Below are 16,811 nucleotides of genomic sequence, written 5' to 3' on the forward strand. Positions count from 1 at the left end.
AATGGGTCGTGGTTGACCCAAGTCATATTCAGATTGAACCTACCTTATCCTTTGAATAATGGCCAGTGCAAATTATCGATTGGAAAGATCAAGAGTTGAGGAATCAAAAGATACTCCTGGTCAAGCTACTTTGGAATAATCCCAATTTTTAGGAAGCCTCCTGGGAAATATAAGGCTCTATAAGAGCTAGATACCCTCACTTATTTGTATCTTAGAAAGGAATTTAGGTGTTTGGATGGAACTTGGTAATTTGCCTTTTGATTCTATTTTTGGATGGCAAAGCAATAAAAGTTTTTGATTTGATTGTGACTCTTGAATGATGTATTCTCATATATTACAATTTTACCCTTGATAATAGGACATGGCATGATCTAGAACAACCGCGCATATGTTTGTGATATCAGTTGCCAGAATTAGAAGTATGCATGAGTGTAGATAGAAGATCAAACAAGAGAGACAAGATTGAATGATCACAGCCCACTGGCAAAAGATGGAGGAGTTTGGACATCATCGTATGCATGTGATGTATGTAGATTTTAGAGGAGATGTTTTCCTATGATGAGCATTGCCGCATAAGGAGCAACATCCACCTCGTGATTCGTTGGTGTGGATAGATGCCATGAGGTTATGAGTGTTAGGTATTAATAGGGAACCAAAATCAAGCCATACTGTTGTGACCTGAGCTAGAGGGCATATGACAATGGAAACATCCAATACCTCATTTGATCACCTTTGCATCCACAAAGAAGGTCAACCAATAGAAGACAATGAAGCTACTTTAAAGCATAAGTTGAATGTGTTAAGGACAAAAATGCTTTATGATCGACGTTGACATAATTTTCTACTTTTTGCAAGACTCCATGATAGAGAAATAGGAAGAGGTGCCATCACCTTCTTCATATGAGGACTTGACTGGAACCAGGAGGTGTAGTCCTTCAAGTGAGTTAGTTCACCTTTAGTTCTAATTTTTTCTTTTATCCACCATGTTTCTTAAAGGGGGAGGATGTGGCACCCCAATTTCTGAGCTAAGACTTCGAGGTTATTTGGTCATCTTTGGGCCTGAGTGATTTGGAGAAAACATTGAACTTAAGGCCCATTAGTTATGTCTTGTGTGAGTAAAAGCTTGTTTTCATTTTCTTTTCTTTTATTTTTTATGGTTGGCCTACCAAGTCCATTAGGTTTTAGGCCTTCAAAATCTTTAACCACCTAGTGCTCCTTTCACTTGGCGCCCATGCACACTACTGACTCTTAGGTTTTCAAGGAAACAATGACGAAGGGAGTTAGGGATTCTATGGTGGCAAGGAATTACCACTTGGCGCCACATGCATAGGAGACATTTGGGTTTCCAAGAGAACAATCGTGAAGAAGATAATGGAGGGATTCAGTTGGTGGCAATTATGAGTGAGATGAAGAGAGTTTTAGAATTTCAAGGGTTGATTCCATTTGGCATGCTTTTGAGGTATGCTAGGTTTCTAGAAGATCAATCATATGATGACCATAGGAGGAAGGAAGAGTGATAAGTGTGAACCATGCAAAGAAGGTCTCTTAGACTCCATAAGGTGCCAACAATGGGGGAAGGGGAAGAGGCATGCTCGACCTTGGAAATGAGGCACCGCCTATCTTTCGTGCAAAGGAGTCCCTTAGACTTCCAAAGAAATAATCATGCGAAAGGAAGATGGAGTGTTTGGTCATGAGGGGGAGTTCCACTTGGCATCCATGCATGTACTTGTCCCTTGGAATTTCTAGAAGGATCTACTTATGAAGACATGGAGATTTTGGCCATGCCACTTGGCATCCATGCATCTATGACCCTCAAGTTCCCAAGAGAAGTAATCATTGAAGAAGGGAGGATGAAAGGCTCATCTAGTGTAAGAGAGGGCCACTTGGCGCCCATGCAAAGGGTTAGCTTGTGACTCTTTAATTTCCAACCAAAGTAATAGGGCATTAATGGTCAACGACCACATAAGGGAGAAGGGGGAGATCAAGAATCATTTGTGCATTTTTAAGCTTTTCTCTTATTCTCCCCTCTCTTTTTGACCCAATCCTACAAGCTAAGCATCATTTTCTTTCAACCTAAACACAATTCTCATGCATCCAAGTGAAAGAAAGATTCAAGGGACATCTTGTGGAAATTATCAAGGTAAGGAAGCTCAACTTCATTCTTTCTCCAATTCACATCATGAAAACATAAGGGGAGAGGAAGTTTTGAGGTTTCGGGTGTAAAGGAAGAAGGCATTTTTTGTAAAGTAGCACGAGAGAGAAGGGAAGTAAGGCTTGTTTTCGACCATGAAGGGGTGGCCATCCTTAAAATCTATTTAGTATGGTCTTGCCTTTAGGGTTTTCTACAAGCCCAGCCTTTGACGGAAAAATGAGTGGGAAGAAACCTTTGAAGGATCAAGTGATGTTTGGCCATCATTAGGGTTTCATGGAATATTTCTTATTTAGTCATCAAATGAAGAAATATGATCTAGAGTGCCATATACATGTTTAGAAACTTTCGACCATTAGGGCTTCTCACACATAAGTATGTTTTTGTTACACATAGAGTACACATGGCCATTATGGTTTTGTAAGATTGAACTTGTCACACTCGGCCACTAGGGTTGGCCCAAGTGCAGGGAGAGTTAATGTCATTCAGCCCTAGGGTTTCCTTGTTGTGTGTATATGTGTGCATGTGAATCAAAAGACAAAGGCAAAGAATAGAGAAAGAAAATGTGGATAGTTAGATCACCTCAAGAACCGATTAGGGTTAGATGCATAATCCACTTAGTACATGGATCACATGCCAAGATTTTAGCATTTTTCCTTCAATAATCCAAATATTTAGTACATACACTTTCAACTTACTTGATTGTTGGCATTCTTAAATTTTGGAGCTTCGTAAGTTAATCTCTAACTTACTCTTGGATAATATACTTATATCTTTGTGTAAACCTTGCATCTATACTTTTATATTGTTTGATGAATTGTTTACTCTCAAATGTCACATGATATGATCAGTTCCCACCGTTGTATGATTGATTCTTCATCATATGTCCGATTTATGCTTGCTAGAATTATGGTTTAAATGACATGCTTAGAAGTATTTAAGTATTGTTAAATGCCACATTGGATCATCAGGAGTTATGCCTATGTATATGTATTCAAATGTTCTAATTATTTCAAGTCGTTCACACGTTGCATTCATTGCATATTGAGTACAAGTACATATCATGATTACATGCAAAGTCTACATGGTTTAATGAAAGTTACATGTCACGTGTTTTGGGTTGTACATTAAAATGGTTTTGACACGATCCCAATGTTAGGATGGGGGAATACCTAGTGAAACTCCCCTATCCACTGTAAAGTGATTAAATTAGAGTGGTAACCTTTGGGTTGATGAAGTACAGTCAACGAACTTCGAGTGGGTTATTTTTAAAGAGTTTTGAAGCGAAGTAGCAGCACCTAACACTAGTGGATACAACTCATGGCAAATACGGTGATGGTGAATTACAAACTGCCGTATCATATTGAAAGCTCATGGTAAAGGTGTTATGATCTACCTGAGCGTCTCTATATATTATGTACTCACATCGGTTAAAGGGCTGGTAGGGAGCCCATAGTTCATACGGGTAGCTGTGAGGTGTCCATACATTGTTATATGGAATACAAGTATAAGTGATTAAAATGAAATGGCACATTGTTACATTGTTGCAAGTTCAATGATTTTGAAAAGGAATCTAGATGGGAGAAAGAAATGTTTTGACAAAATTGCATGTCCATGCTTATGCATTCATGTTTATGTTTACCTCATATATGCTTATGTTATCTCTGTGTATATTTTTTGGTTAATTGGTTGAGATTTCTTGAAATCTCACTGTGGTAGTTTCCACTTGGTAGAAGTTGTGACAGGGTTGGAAGATAGAGAGCAAGATGCAACATTCTAAAATTTTTTGAGGACATTTAGAAGATAATGGAGAATGACTTATAGATGTTTGAGGATTATTATGAAGGGTCATAGTTTGGGACCCTATTTTGTATGGGAGTTTCAAAAGTTGCTTTTGGGATTAATAGTACTTATTTTGTACCATATTAAATTGCTCAAACCATTAATAGATGCATTGCATATTGTTAGAAACCTACTAGGAGCATTGCATATTGTTAGAAATATGCTAGGTGCATTGTATGTCAAATGTCATGTATGAGGGGTGTGTAACATTGTATTGCATGTTCTGACACTTCAAACATCGTCCAATCCCAAACGGGGTATGGGGCCGTCACACTGATTCAACTAAATTATTCTGAGCATGATTATGGGAACATGATGTTAACATTAATCCCAAGAACCTATCGTAATCGTCAAAAGTTTTAGATGTAAATTATCCTGCATTATCCAATCGAATAGGCTAGATTGGATAATTAGGATATTGAACCTGTAATTTAATAACTTGTATAAGAAATCTAGCAAATGCAACATCTCGAATAGAGAGTAGACATACATGTGATCATCTAGTTGATGCGATGGAGATTCAATAATTATCTTGGAAGGAAATCGTATGATAATTAGCTTTCATTTGGACCATGCTACATATGGATAATCACTTGACGAAAAATCTTAGGATTCTTTAAGTGATGTCCATATGAATTCTCAATTATTTGACACATCATATTTGATCCCAGATGACCAATATGATCATGACAAAGCATAAAGATCTTTGGATCAGAGCATTTATGGTGCATTACAATATGTGATTTAGTTTTCATTGTTGCATATTATAACCCAAAAGACAAAACATACTATTTTTCTAATATGAGGTTCTGGCTCAAATTTGTTGTTGTAATGTAAAGATATTCATCACTGTGAGGATCACGCCAAAACAAGGGGACAAACCACCTTCCAATGACTAGATGAAAGCAAATAAAATAGCCTTTTCTTGGAAAGGTGGAAGACGAGTAGTAGTGGCCTGGAAAGTAGAGATAGGGTGAGCAACACTATGTAGAAGGCTAGACAGACACATCTTAGCATAAGGTGAAACAAAGGATTTTTCACCCAGAACGGATCAAGCAAGAAGAGGCGCCAACCATACAAAGACAAGAAAGGTTGAGCGTAAGGCATGCAACAGAATCAGTCTACGAAAGGAAGCAACATCGTGTGCAGAGGCCCATACTCCACCTGAAAGGTTAGACCTAGAATGAGTCTACGGAAAAAAGGATTAAGACTTTGTAGGCCATATCATCTTTTAACCTAGAGGCATGCTCCAACCCCATATGGGAGACCCTTATTTGGGGAAGGACTACGGATTGGGTGCAAGGCAAGCCACAGGAATAAGTGTACCTTCCTAGTAAGTCTGTCTCAGTCATCTTGCAGATGGAAGGCTGAGATGGGATGAGGAGTCCCCATGGCATCCATGCGACACATTGCCAAGTGCTTTATACAGGGAGTAAGGGTCCTTGTGATGATTGGGTGAACACTTCCGTATTGGCCTTATTTGATAGACGTGTTGAGAGATTCTCTAGGCGTGTCATGTGTGGCGTCTTTGAGTAAGTTAACCAAGTAAAAAGTGTCCCTAGGTTGATCAAGTATATCTCGGTGTGTGTTGGATGATTTGAAACAAGTGAGTTAGCTTGCATGTTCACTCGGTGGGAGTGAGTCCCCGAGTCAAAAGGTGAAGTGATTTCCTGCAAGATTTATATGATGAGATATAATGAGCTTTATAAGCTTGAGAAAATGGTGGTTTCTCGCCTCGCTGAGAAATATGTATACTTGAGATTTGCACAGAGGGTAATTAGTCATTGCTATGCTTATATACTTGTACTTTATTTAGAGGATGGTTCCTATGAATGCATGTGTTTTTGCCTAAAGGGTCATTCCTCGCAACACATAAATATACATATTCATAGATCTTTTACATGAAGTTGTGCATTACATCTTCATGTGCATGGTCTCCCATTAGTAATTTTGTCATAACTGTTTAACTTGCATATGGTTTTATTTATCGGAATCGTAGACTTTGATGTAGAGGTAGCCCCATGAGAGGTTCTCGAGGAAGAAAGACTAACCCTGCCCGAGTGATAGTTAGGCAACAAATCATATTTAGGTTGTCGTACCTGGACGTAGGAAATGAACATATGGTACTATGCAATATTATTTGGGAAGTGGCAGTGACATGTGGATATTTGTGTTTTAATGGATGAACCTATTTACGGTTTTGACTTCTGGTACAAATAGCACTTAGTCTCTGACTAAACCTCCTTTACTTATTCCACTATGATACACATAGACACGTCTATTTTGCTTATACATGCACTTCCTTGTAAAACTTACGCACCTATTCCTGATCTAAATCCGATGTGTTGTCAATTGGCTAGCACTCTTGGCACCACGGATCCTTGCCAGGTCCTTTACCAAGGAACGGGGCTCCATAATCACTTCCTACATTGGTGGTTTTAACATGATAACCATTAAGAAGAATATCTTTAAAACTAAATAAATTTTGTCTAGATTTTAAAGAATAAAAAGTATCATCAATACAAGACTTTGTTCCTCTTGGTAACATAATATTGGCTCTTCTATAGCCTTCAATCAGGTTCGATGAACCATTTACTGTACTGATGTTGGCTCTATTTAAAGTTAAAAAAATAAATATTTCTTATTCTTAAGAATTGTATGTGTTGTACAACTATCTGCTTGACACAGATCTTCACTGATTATCTTGGAATTGGTCATTTCATCAATAGTAAAGGTGTAATCAAGTTTGGTCTGGTTTTAAACATATTTTGGATTTGAACCAATCTAAGTCGGTTTTGGAATAATGAAAATTGATATAGATTGGTTCACCATTAATCTAAGAAACCCGAACTTTCAGTTTTTTCAATTTCGGTCCGGTTCAGTTTAGTTTTAAATGTGTGATTCAATTTTGGGCTTTTTTGTTGGGTTGGTTGGTTGGTTTTTCTGCCCCATATATATATATATATATATTATTATATCAAAAGTGTACTCTTATACTTATACCATATTATATATGTAAGTATGTAATTTAAAATATAAGGATAAATAATAACATATTAATGACTTAATATTACTATTCATGCTTAAGAGAGTGTATATCAAGGAAGAATAAATAATAAGATTAAACTTTCATGTTGTTTTAATTTTATAATATGTATAATATATATAGCATATAATATATATATATATATTGGTTCAATTTGGTCCAAATCGGTTTTATCACAAAAATCTAAATTCCTCATATCAAGAAAAGTGTCAAAAACACCAAGTCTTAGACAAATAGAACAACTCCTTGATGTACTTGGTCTATCACCTATCCAATAAACTACAAGGACTCCAAAAGTCCATAAACTCACTCTTAACATGTCTAGAATTCAAACCTAAGTGATAACATGCTTAAACATCAATCAAAATCATAAAAATAATCAACATGCTCATGACTAAGTCTAAACCAAGTAACACATGTTCTTGACTTAGATCAAACATACTAAATCTAAATATTTCATGAAGTAAACCTCAAGAAATAAAATGATATACTTCATATTCAAGTCCTAAACATGATCTTAGCATTAAATCTAAAATCATATGGCAAAAGTTTCATAAAAATATCAAGCAAACCCGAAAGCTTTAGTATTGAGCCATAACCGAACATTTTCATGCAAAGCATGCTTCCAACAATTATTTAATCCAACTCTCTTCAAAATAATACTCTTAACATCTAAATGAAAGTCTTAAGAGCATCATATAATAATTTCATAGCCATTGGACTAGGCTTTAAGAACCAAAAATCATTATAACCTTAAAATAGAAAATATTTTATGTGTTCCAATTTCAACCTCAAAGAAAATATGCATAACTCTTTAATAAAAATGTTAACATGCTTTCGATCAACTTATAACATGTATAAAAATGTTTTATAATTTCATCATATCAATATTAAATCTTAACTTTAACAAAAATTTCATCAAAACATCAAGATCTCACAACAACATCTAAATTGTTGCCTAGTATGACCTCTGTGTGTTCAAACACACTTTTAACCAAAAAATACACAAATTTCATAAATGAAAAATAGACTCAAATAGGATCAATTCATATTCAGGAAGATTTATGAGAATCGACTTACAAAGGGAAAACTTTGAGCAAGATTGGCCAGAAACACTGCTTGGAACTTCAACTTGAGTTCTATTCAAGAAAGTGAAACAGAAGTGACAAAAGCATGAAGGGGATGGCATGAAAAACTAATATGGAGGATGGAAGAATGACCCTTTGATGGGGTTTTGTCAGCCAAAACTAGGGGCAAAACTGTGGGCAAGATAGCCCATGGTTTTCAGCTGGAAGCTGCAGTTTGATGGAGGATTTTGGCCTCCCATCAGCTACTATTGGGTTGACAATGGTCGCCACAGTACACCTAGGGTAGTGAAGGAAAACTTCCTAACGAAGCTTTAGCTTGGTGACACTTTTTATGAGCCTTAATGTGACTTAACCAATTGGGCCTCACTTTGGGGTATAAAGAGGGTTTAGTTTGGGGTTTCGATTTCTAACATGCCCAAATCCTTATTTTCTTGGCCCAATGAAATTAAAAAATATAAAAGAATAAATGAGGGTGTAATGACATGAATTTGAGTAGTTAATAGCACATGAAAGTGATTTAATCAAGTGATTAATCACTTAAGCTAAAACTGAAAAATTAGAGTTTGGGGTTTGGAGAAATCTTTTGGTTTGGAGTTTCCACCATGGTTTTGGAGTTTCAATTGTATCTCAATGGTTTGGGTTTCACTTGAGTTGAAACCCTCTTTGGTTTGCCACAAAGTGCTTGGTTGGATGGAGAAGTGTTTGGCTTAGGTGGCATGACCACAATGGTTGTTTCCTTCCTCTCATTCACATTTTCATCCCATGGTTCTTCTTAGTGCCAAGTGTCCTACACTATTCATCAAGTGTGCCTAAAATCTTGCCAAGTGTCCACCAAAATTCTTCAAGATTGATTTGGACAATTCACACAGTGATTTAACCATCGATTGAACTAGGTTCCACAAGGCGCTATCACAAATGTTACCATTCATTCCAAAAAATGTTACTAGAATAATCATACGAACCTAATGGTGTAATTCCTTTCACAAAATTTGACTCTTAAGTGCCTCGATTACAAAAGGCATTTTCAAACATGTTTCATCTGGAAAATGAAAAACATGTTATTAAACCTTAAAATCATAAATATTCATCTAAGACCGATGATGCAAACCATTTCTTAATCTCATACTTCTAAATACCTCAAATAAATAAAACAACACTTTTGTCACTATAGCGAGTAAGAAACTAACTATGTTGACAGATTAAAACCAAAGCAATTGTTTGACTCGTGAAACTTATCCAGGGTTTCCACAACATTCCTAAAGTCTAAAGAAACTCATCTACTGAAGTTTTGGCATGCTGTTACACTTTATTTTCATCTTACTTTATCTCAATGTGGTTCCACTTCTATTGGTATGTAGTATTTGTTTTTTGGAAAAACTTTGATTATGCTCTCATTTATTTCGATAGCTTTGTTTTTTTTTTTTTACTCATGTCCATGACCACAGTTTCCATTATTATGATGAAATGAGATTTCATTCGCTTCAAGAAGTGGAGTAGAATCAATTGGACAAGACTGATGATTTTTCATTAGCAACTTGTTGTTTTGTTAAGCCAAAAGTAAACAAGATATTAGTTCATGATACTTAAGGAACTCTCGTACTAAATATTGCTGATGCAGGAGCACAATTGGCATGAATATATTATATATTCCATTTCAAACATATTCTTGTCAGTTGCTTTTTCTCTATACAACTTCAATTGTGAACTTATTTTTTTTTTTAAGTATAAAGTTGTATTCACTAATGATTTGACAACTTCAGGTGCATATAATCATAACAAACTTTTGGGAGGATATTATGATGTTCTGGTATATGTTATGATGTTTTCATTCATTATAACAGAGTTTGGATACAAAATGGAATAGCATCGATAGAAGTAATGCTATTACTAATGCTTAGTGCATCTTGACATAAGGCATGAGCTATGGAATTACATGCTCTCTTAATATGTCTGATTGTCCATATAGTGAAGGAGTCTAAAGTTACTTTTTTGTAGCTTTGATCAATAAGCCTGCATAAGAATCTATATCAGTTAGGGACTTTAGGCAATTGACTACTTGTAAGGAATCACCCTCCATGATCACATCCTGCCATCCTAGTGATTTAAGGAACAGAGAAGCTTGGAAAGCAGCATAAGCTTTAGCTGGAAGGGGGTCAAGGAAGAGAGGATGGTTCATTCTCAGGGTGGCTAGTATCTTCCCTTCCCAGTCACGTACCACAGCCCTAACTCCAACCTTGCAGTTAGTTTTATCCAAACCCGCATCCCAGTTTACTTTCAGTTTCCCTTGTGGGGGAGCTTCCCAGTTGAGGTGAGCATTTAAGGAAGGAGCACTTCTGGACAGGATGGTAGGTTTTGTTAAGGTCTTCAATGAGCAGTTTGACCTTTTGGTTGATGGACTTTGGGTGAGTGAAGGTGTTGTTAAAAATCACTTCATTTCTTCTTTTCCAAATCTTCCAAGTCGTGAGAGCAAATTCTATCATCTCTTCTTCTTCTAGTGTATTGAGAAAGACTTCCTTTAGAGTCCTAAAAGAATGACAAGGAATGCTAGATTTTTGGATCTTCTTTCTACTTTGGCTCCACACATCTTGGGCAGAGGGACAAACCCATAGAGCATGTGCTACTATTTCGGAGTGGAGCTTGCAAATGGGGCAGGAGTCATCATTAACAGCTTTTCTCTAGTGTAGTTTTATTTTGGTGGGGATGGCTTCCAGACAGGCCCTCCATAGGAAGTTCTTGGTTGCATTTGGGACTTTTAGTTGCCATATGAAGGACCAAGGCAAAGCTTCATTTATGGCTGTAGAGGATTGACCATGTTTTTGATTCTCCATCTCATATTTCAGGTAGTATGCTGACTTGATAGTGAAGATACCAGTAGTAGTGCCTCTCCATATGATTCTGTCAGAGGTGGGGTAGGGACTGAGAGGGATTCTCTTGAGTGGCTTAGCTTCTGTTTTGTCAAAAATAGCTTCAATCAGTGGGTAGTTCCACTAGTTCGAGGACTTATGAATGAGCATAGCCACCTTTGAGTCTGATGGGAGAAATCTAACTGAGCTTTGTGGTTTAAAAGTTGAATGTTGAGGAAACCACTTGTCATTCCAGATTTCTATGGTTTCTCCATCACCAACACACCAAATTAGTCATTCCTTTATCAAAGATTTTGCAGAGATGAAACTCTGCCATAGGAAAGAGGTATTATTCCCTCTTTTTGCAGTTAGGAAGGAGCTATGTTTGAAGTATTTTTCTTTAAGGACCCTAGCAGCAAGGGAATTAGGGGAAGAGATGATCCTCCATCCTTGTTTTGCAAGGAGAGCACTGTTGAAATGTTCGAAGTCCCTTAGACCCAATCCTCCTATTTTTTAGATTTTATCATTTGTTTCCATGGGACCCAGTGAATTTTGTGCTCCTGTGCCTGTTGTCCCCACCAGAAGCCTCTTACTTGTTTGTTAAGTTCATTAAGTAGTTATCTAGGCAGCTTGAAAATTCCCATGCTGTAGGTTGGAATGGCGTTTCCTTGCCTGCTTGAGAGAGGAGCTTTGTTTTCCAGCTGTTTAGTTTTGCTTGGACTTTGTCCAAGATACCTTGGAAAGACTGGGACCTTGACCTTCCTACAAGGGCTGGCAAGCCCAGGTATTTCTCATAAGAGTTAGTTCCACGAATTCCAGCAATGTTTGTTACAATGTCCTTGGTCTGTTCTCTGGTGTTTGAGCTGAAGAAGATGGAAGTCTTGTCGTTGTTGAGTCTTTGTCCAAAGGCTCTCTCATAGCATTCTAGCAGGGAGTAAAGTTGGCTCCATTCGATTGAGTTGGCCCTGCAAAAAAGAAGCGAGTCATCTGCAAAAAATAAGTGGTTAATGTGCAGGTGATTTTTCCTGATTGGTAGGCCTGTGATCAGATGGTTCTTCTCAGCATGGTTTAAAAGGCAGCTTAGTGCTTTTGTGCACAAGATGAAGAAGTAAGGTGAAAGGGATCTCCCTGCCTTATTCCTCTAGTAGGACAAAAAAAAGGTTGAGGTTCTCCATTCACAATGAGGGAGTAAGAAACTGAAGAGACACACTTAATTACAAGCTCTATACAGGTTGCTAGAAAGCCCATTTTCTTCATGACAGATTTCAGGAAGTCCCATTCAATCCTGTCATAGGCTTTGCTCATGTCAAGTTTTAAGGTCATATATCCCTCCCTTTCTTTCAGTCTAGCTTTCATAGTGTGTAAAGACTCAAAGGCTACAATGATATTATCTGTTATAAGCCTTCCTAGTACAAATGCTGTCTGAGTAGGGGATATGATGCTAGGTAGGATTTTGTTTAGCCTGTTTGCCAATGTTTTTGCAATGATCTTATAAAGAACATTGCATAAACTTATTGGTCTGAAATCTGTGACAATGCTTGGGTTCAGCTTCTTTGGAATGAGAGCTATAAGTGTTTCATTTAGAGTATTGTCCCATTTACCCCCATTTAGGACCTCAAGGGAGGCCTTGGAGACACAATTGCCCACTATGTCCCAATATTTTTGAAAAAACAAGGTAGGGAAGCCATCAGGCCCAGGGGATCCGAGAGGATTCATGCTAAAAATGGCTTCCTTGACTTATGTTTCAGTGAATGCTACAGAAAGAGTTGAGAACATATCTTCTGTAATGACTTTCTGCAGAGGGTTTAGGCAAGACTCAATACATGTTGGTTGGGAGGAAGTGAAAAGATCTTTGAAGAAATCTTGCAGAGTTTTGCAAATGGTTTGAGGATCCTAAGTTGAAAGGCCTGATGGTGTTTGGAGCTTGTTGATGGTATTTGTCTTTTTCCTTTGGCTCGAGCACTTGTGAAAATACTTGGTGTTTCAATCACCATCTTTGAGCTATGCTTGTTTTGCTCTTTGTTGCCACTTTAGGTTCTCAACATCCATGAGGAAATTGATGTCTTGTTTGACCTTCTTGATTTTCTCAAATAGGTCTCCCTGGTTTATCTCATGTAAATGCTTAAGTAGCTCAGTTTTTTCTTTTAATAGTTTCCCTTGATCCCTTCTCTTGGTCTTGCTCCAAGCCTTGAGTTTCTCTTGGCAGTGGTTGAGCCCTTGTAGGGTGCTGTGTAGTTTGCTTGTTCTGTTAGAGGAGATCCAGGCATTTCTAATGAGGTCCTCACAATCCTCTTCCTTAGACCAGGCTGACTCAGACCTAAAAATCCTCTTCTTCTTCCCTATGATGCTTGTGTCTGTTGTCTGAACTAATATTGGTTTATGATCCGATTGAGAGCAGTCTAGATGGGACACCTTATGATTTGCAAAAAGGTTAAGCCAAGTGGTGTTACCACATGCCCTATCGAGTCTTTCCTTAGTAAATTGCCTTCCCTCCCTGTTATTTGACCATGTGAACCTATCTCCAGTGAAACCCAAGTCATAAAGGTTGCAGAAAGACAGTGCATTCCTGAATTGAACCATTTGTCTGTAGGGTTTATTTGCAGCACCAAATTTCTCCCTTTGGTGGGTGATCTCATTGAAGTCACCTAAGCACAACCAAGGGATATTTCCAATAGGTTTTAGACCCATAAGGAGATTCCAACTCTCTTGCCTTTTTGCTGAGTTAGGATGGCCATAAAAGCTTGTAATTTGCCACTTTGTCGTTCCAATGATGGAGTTTATAAAGGCTGAAATGTGCCAATTGGTGTAATTAATCACCTCCACAATGACTGTATCTTTTCATAGAAGTGCCAAACCTCCACTTTTCCTTCTACTATCAACTGAAAAGCAGTTATCATATCCCAATTTAATTCTTATTCTTTCCAGTCTACCATTGTTGCACTTAGTTTCTGTGAGGAAAACTAGGTGGGGCTGCTTTATTTTCACCAAGAGGTGAAGCTCTTGAACTGTACGAGGGTTCCCAAGCCCTCTACAGTTCCAGCTCAGGCAATTCATTGGGTTTGGTCGAGCCCCTCTCTTTGCCTTATGTGTGAGGGCAGCTGGGTATAAGGGCCTTACTTGAATGGGAAACTTGGCAGGGTCCTTTGGGAGACTTTCCTGACTCAGGACAGGACTTTCATGTATTGGGAAAGTCTCGGGGCCTTTGTAACGTGTGTGTGTGGGGGGGGGGGGGTGTCCATGCCCGACGTCACCCACTTTTCCCTGGGTTGAGCTTCTTCAACACGGCTTGGGTTGACTTTTGAGGCTTCTGTTGCTACTGCCAGGGTAGGTGACTCGTTTACTGGCTTTGATGTGGACACTCCACAGTGAACACTGTTGCCTTCTTCCCCCTCTTGACTCCATCTCCAGGTTGATCCATGGTGCTCCTGCTCCTTGGAGCCGCCATGTTTTTTAACGTAGGAACCTTTTGCAGGGAGGTGGCTTGCTCGAAGCCACTACCCATATTGATCCTGTGCTTGATTCACTGGATGTCTTTCTAGACAAATTCCTTTCTCGTGCATGAGGCGCCCACACTTGAAACAGAAATGGGTAGACGCTCGTACTTGAAAGAGAGCCAGGACTGCTTATTGCCAAACTTGAGGAAATGACCTCTTACGAGAGGTTTAGTTACATTGACTTCTGCCTTAATTCTTGAGAAGCTTCCCCATCCATAGCCTTCTATATCTACTTCCACCTCAAGTACTCTTTCGAGGCCAGCACCCACTAGCATTCCCATTTCTTTATTCATTCCTGCGAAAGGAAGATTATGAACCTGGATCCAGAAAGGTTCAGTAAGGAAATGAACCTCAGAAAGGGAAAGAATTCCCTCAAGCTCTTTCATGCAAACTAGATGACGGTCGAAAGACCATGGACGTCCCTGCAAAACCTTTTGCTTATCTGAATGAAGTTGGAATTCTATGAGGAATTGGTTTGTTTCGAGTTCTTTGAATGTAAGCCACCCCTCTGTATTCCATATCTTGGACATGGTCGTCTTGAAAGCTTCCCTGTTAGCTGTCCTGTAATTAAAAATCTTTGCTAGGAGGCAGAGTTCTCCTTTTATGTTATATGATAGAACAACTTTGTCTGGAAGGGTGATCTCTTCCTGTTCTTCTTTTGTTAGTTTCAGCGACTCCCATCTTCTGGTGATGTCCTCTACCATTGTGGAGAAATAACTCTACAGATCGAGTCTTAGAGATGAAAAACCAGCTTTGTCCAGGGGACAAGCATGAGAGAAACCTCACTCTACCGAGAGGAGAGGACACATTACTTTCTTCAACCGGTATTTTACGTCATGTATCTCTTATTTAAACTATTCTATATAATTGATGGATGTTTAATTTTTAGGTACTTTGGTATTAGTTTTTCATATAGATGGTGGCGAGACAAAATCATTGCTTTATCGTGATCTTGTGGGGATGCTTCATTTCCTTAATAGTATTTCAAAAATTCATTCAACAAGATGAATCTCGGCATTAAGGAATATCCATGATAAATAATTGTTATAAAAAATATCAAGGGCAATATATTTGAGTTTTGTAAGATTTGACATGTTCTATAACAAATATATTAAGTAAAATGAGAAATAAATATTTAAAACCGAACTAACATGCAAATATTCATCGCATTAATATGATAACATTATATTCTATATAATATCACATAGATCATATCAAGATTTTATAAAATGATTTATATCACAATAAGTAGATATCAATATTTGTATAAGAGAAAATTACAGTAGTAAAAAAATGTTACACAAGTATCTTGTCAAAGATCAAAAGAACTAGGGCTGAGCACCGACCAAGTCCGAGTCGATATGGCCAACCTCCGACTCCGACTTCGACTCTGACTCCGACTTGTCGAAGCAGAGTAAGATTTTAAGCTTTTTTTTTCTTTTCTTTTTTAACTTCATATTTGGTCCATTTTTTTAAAAAAATAATTGTGTGGGCTTTAAAATTTCAATTGTTTCAAAAATTAAAATCTAAACTAAATAATTCACTTTTGATTACAATAAAAAATACAACTAAAAACAAGTACTAACATGCTTTCAAATATTAAAAAATAAAAATACATTAAATTACAAAGTTCTTTTTTTTTTTTTGATAGGATAAATTACAAAGTTCTAAATGCACTGAAATAAATTAAATTACAAATTAACCAATGGGGCTATGCTAGTATAGTATTGAGTTTAATTAATTATATAAGATATAATTATATAAAATCTATATAATCAATACTTTAGTTATTATACATTAGTATTACATGTTATTATAAATTTATTATTTATATGTTAGTGTTTATCCGTTAGTGTTTATCCATTAGTGTTACATGTTATTATATATTAGTATTACAATGTTACATGCTATTATACATTTTAGTATTTATACATTATTATTAGATGTTCTTATATTTATATTTATATAATTAATATATAGAAAAACACATATTTTTATAAAATATGTACAATGTTGGACTGGAGTCGAGGTCAAAGTCGAATTTTTGAATTTTTGCTCAATCCTAAAAAGAATACCGCAGCTAACTAGAATTTCAAGCTAATAATATATTGTGAAATTAAAGAAAAATAACAAGGAATAGAAAAATTACAATATAAACTTAATTCCTTAAAGACTTAATATCATTCATACAAATGATCATCAACATACATTTTTATAGACATAAGAGAAGGATAAATAATATGAAATAATGATATATAAAATAACAATATACATTCTGAATTTAAAATTTTTTAAAAGTTGATACGAATGACCAAATTTATAAGAGATGGAATTTACATGACGCACCAA

The 16,811-nt window shown here is 37.0% G+C and overlaps 3 protein-coding genes across 3 annotated transcripts; all 3 read right to left on the bottom strand.

Moving 5' to 3' along the window:
- Nucleotides 1-10,106: 10,106 nt before the first annotated feature.
- Nucleotides 10,107-12,684, bottom strand: LOC122274476. The gene is made up of 3 exons (XM_043083513.1): nt 12,179-12,684; nt 11,562-11,933; nt 10,107-10,458 (listed from the first exon to the last, which is right to left on the bottom strand). Exons 1-3 carry the CDS (start codon nt 12,682-12,684, stop codon nt 10,107-10,109), a joined length of 1,230 nt encoding a protein of 409 aa, XP_042939447.1.
- Nucleotides 12,685-12,969: 285 nt separating this feature from the next.
- On the bottom strand, nt 12,970-14,413 carry LOC122274477. Its single transcript, XM_043083514.1, has 2 exons — nt 14,326-14,413; nt 12,970-13,613 (listed from the first exon to the last, which is right to left on the bottom strand). Exons 1-2 carry the CDS (start codon nt 14,411-14,413, stop codon nt 12,970-12,972), a joined length of 732 nt encoding a protein of 243 aa, XP_042939448.1.
- Nucleotides 14,414-14,503: 90 nt separating this feature from the next.
- On the bottom strand, nt 14,504-15,166 carry LOC122274478. The gene has a single exon (XM_043083515.1). It carries the CDS (start codon nt 15,164-15,166, stop codon nt 14,504-14,506), a length of 663 nt encoding a protein of 220 aa, XP_042939449.1.
- Nucleotides 15,167-16,811: the final 1,645 nt, after the last annotated feature.

The sequence above is a fragment of the Carya illinoinensis genome, chromosome 8 (assembly GCF_018687715.1).
Source record: "Carya illinoinensis cultivar Pawnee chromosome 8, C.illinoinensisPawnee_v1, whole genome shotgun sequence".
NCBI lineage: Eukaryota > Viridiplantae > Streptophyta > Magnoliopsida > Fagales > Juglandaceae > Carya > Carya illinoinensis.

Excerpts from the sequence above, each read along its gene's own strand:
- LOC122274476 (XM_043083513.1), bottom strand. The coding sequence starts at position 12,684 with ATGAATCCTCTCGGATCCCCTGGGCCTGATGGCTTCCCTACCTTGTTT. Across the intron at positions 11,934-12,178 it reads TGTATAGAGCTTGTAATTAA|GGCCAACTCAATCGAATGGA; the intron begins GTGTGTCTCTTC and ends TCTTTTTTGCAG. Across the intron at positions 10,459-11,561 it reads TTAATGAACTTAACAAACAA|AAGTGCTCCTTCCTTAAATG; the intron begins GTAAGAGGCTTC and ends CATCCTGTCCAG.
- LOC122274477 (XM_043083514.1), bottom strand. The coding sequence starts at position 14,413 with ATGGCGGCTCCAAGGAGCAGGAGCACCATGGATCAACCTGGAGATGGA. Across the intron at positions 13,614-14,325 it reads AACAGTGTTCACTGTGGAGT|GTGACTTCAATGAGATCACC; the intron begins GTCCACATCAAA and ends GGTTGTGCTTAG.
- LOC122274478 (XM_043083515.1), bottom strand. The coding sequence starts at position 15,166 with ATGGTAGAGGACATCACCAGAAGATGGGAGTCGCTGAAACTAACAAAA.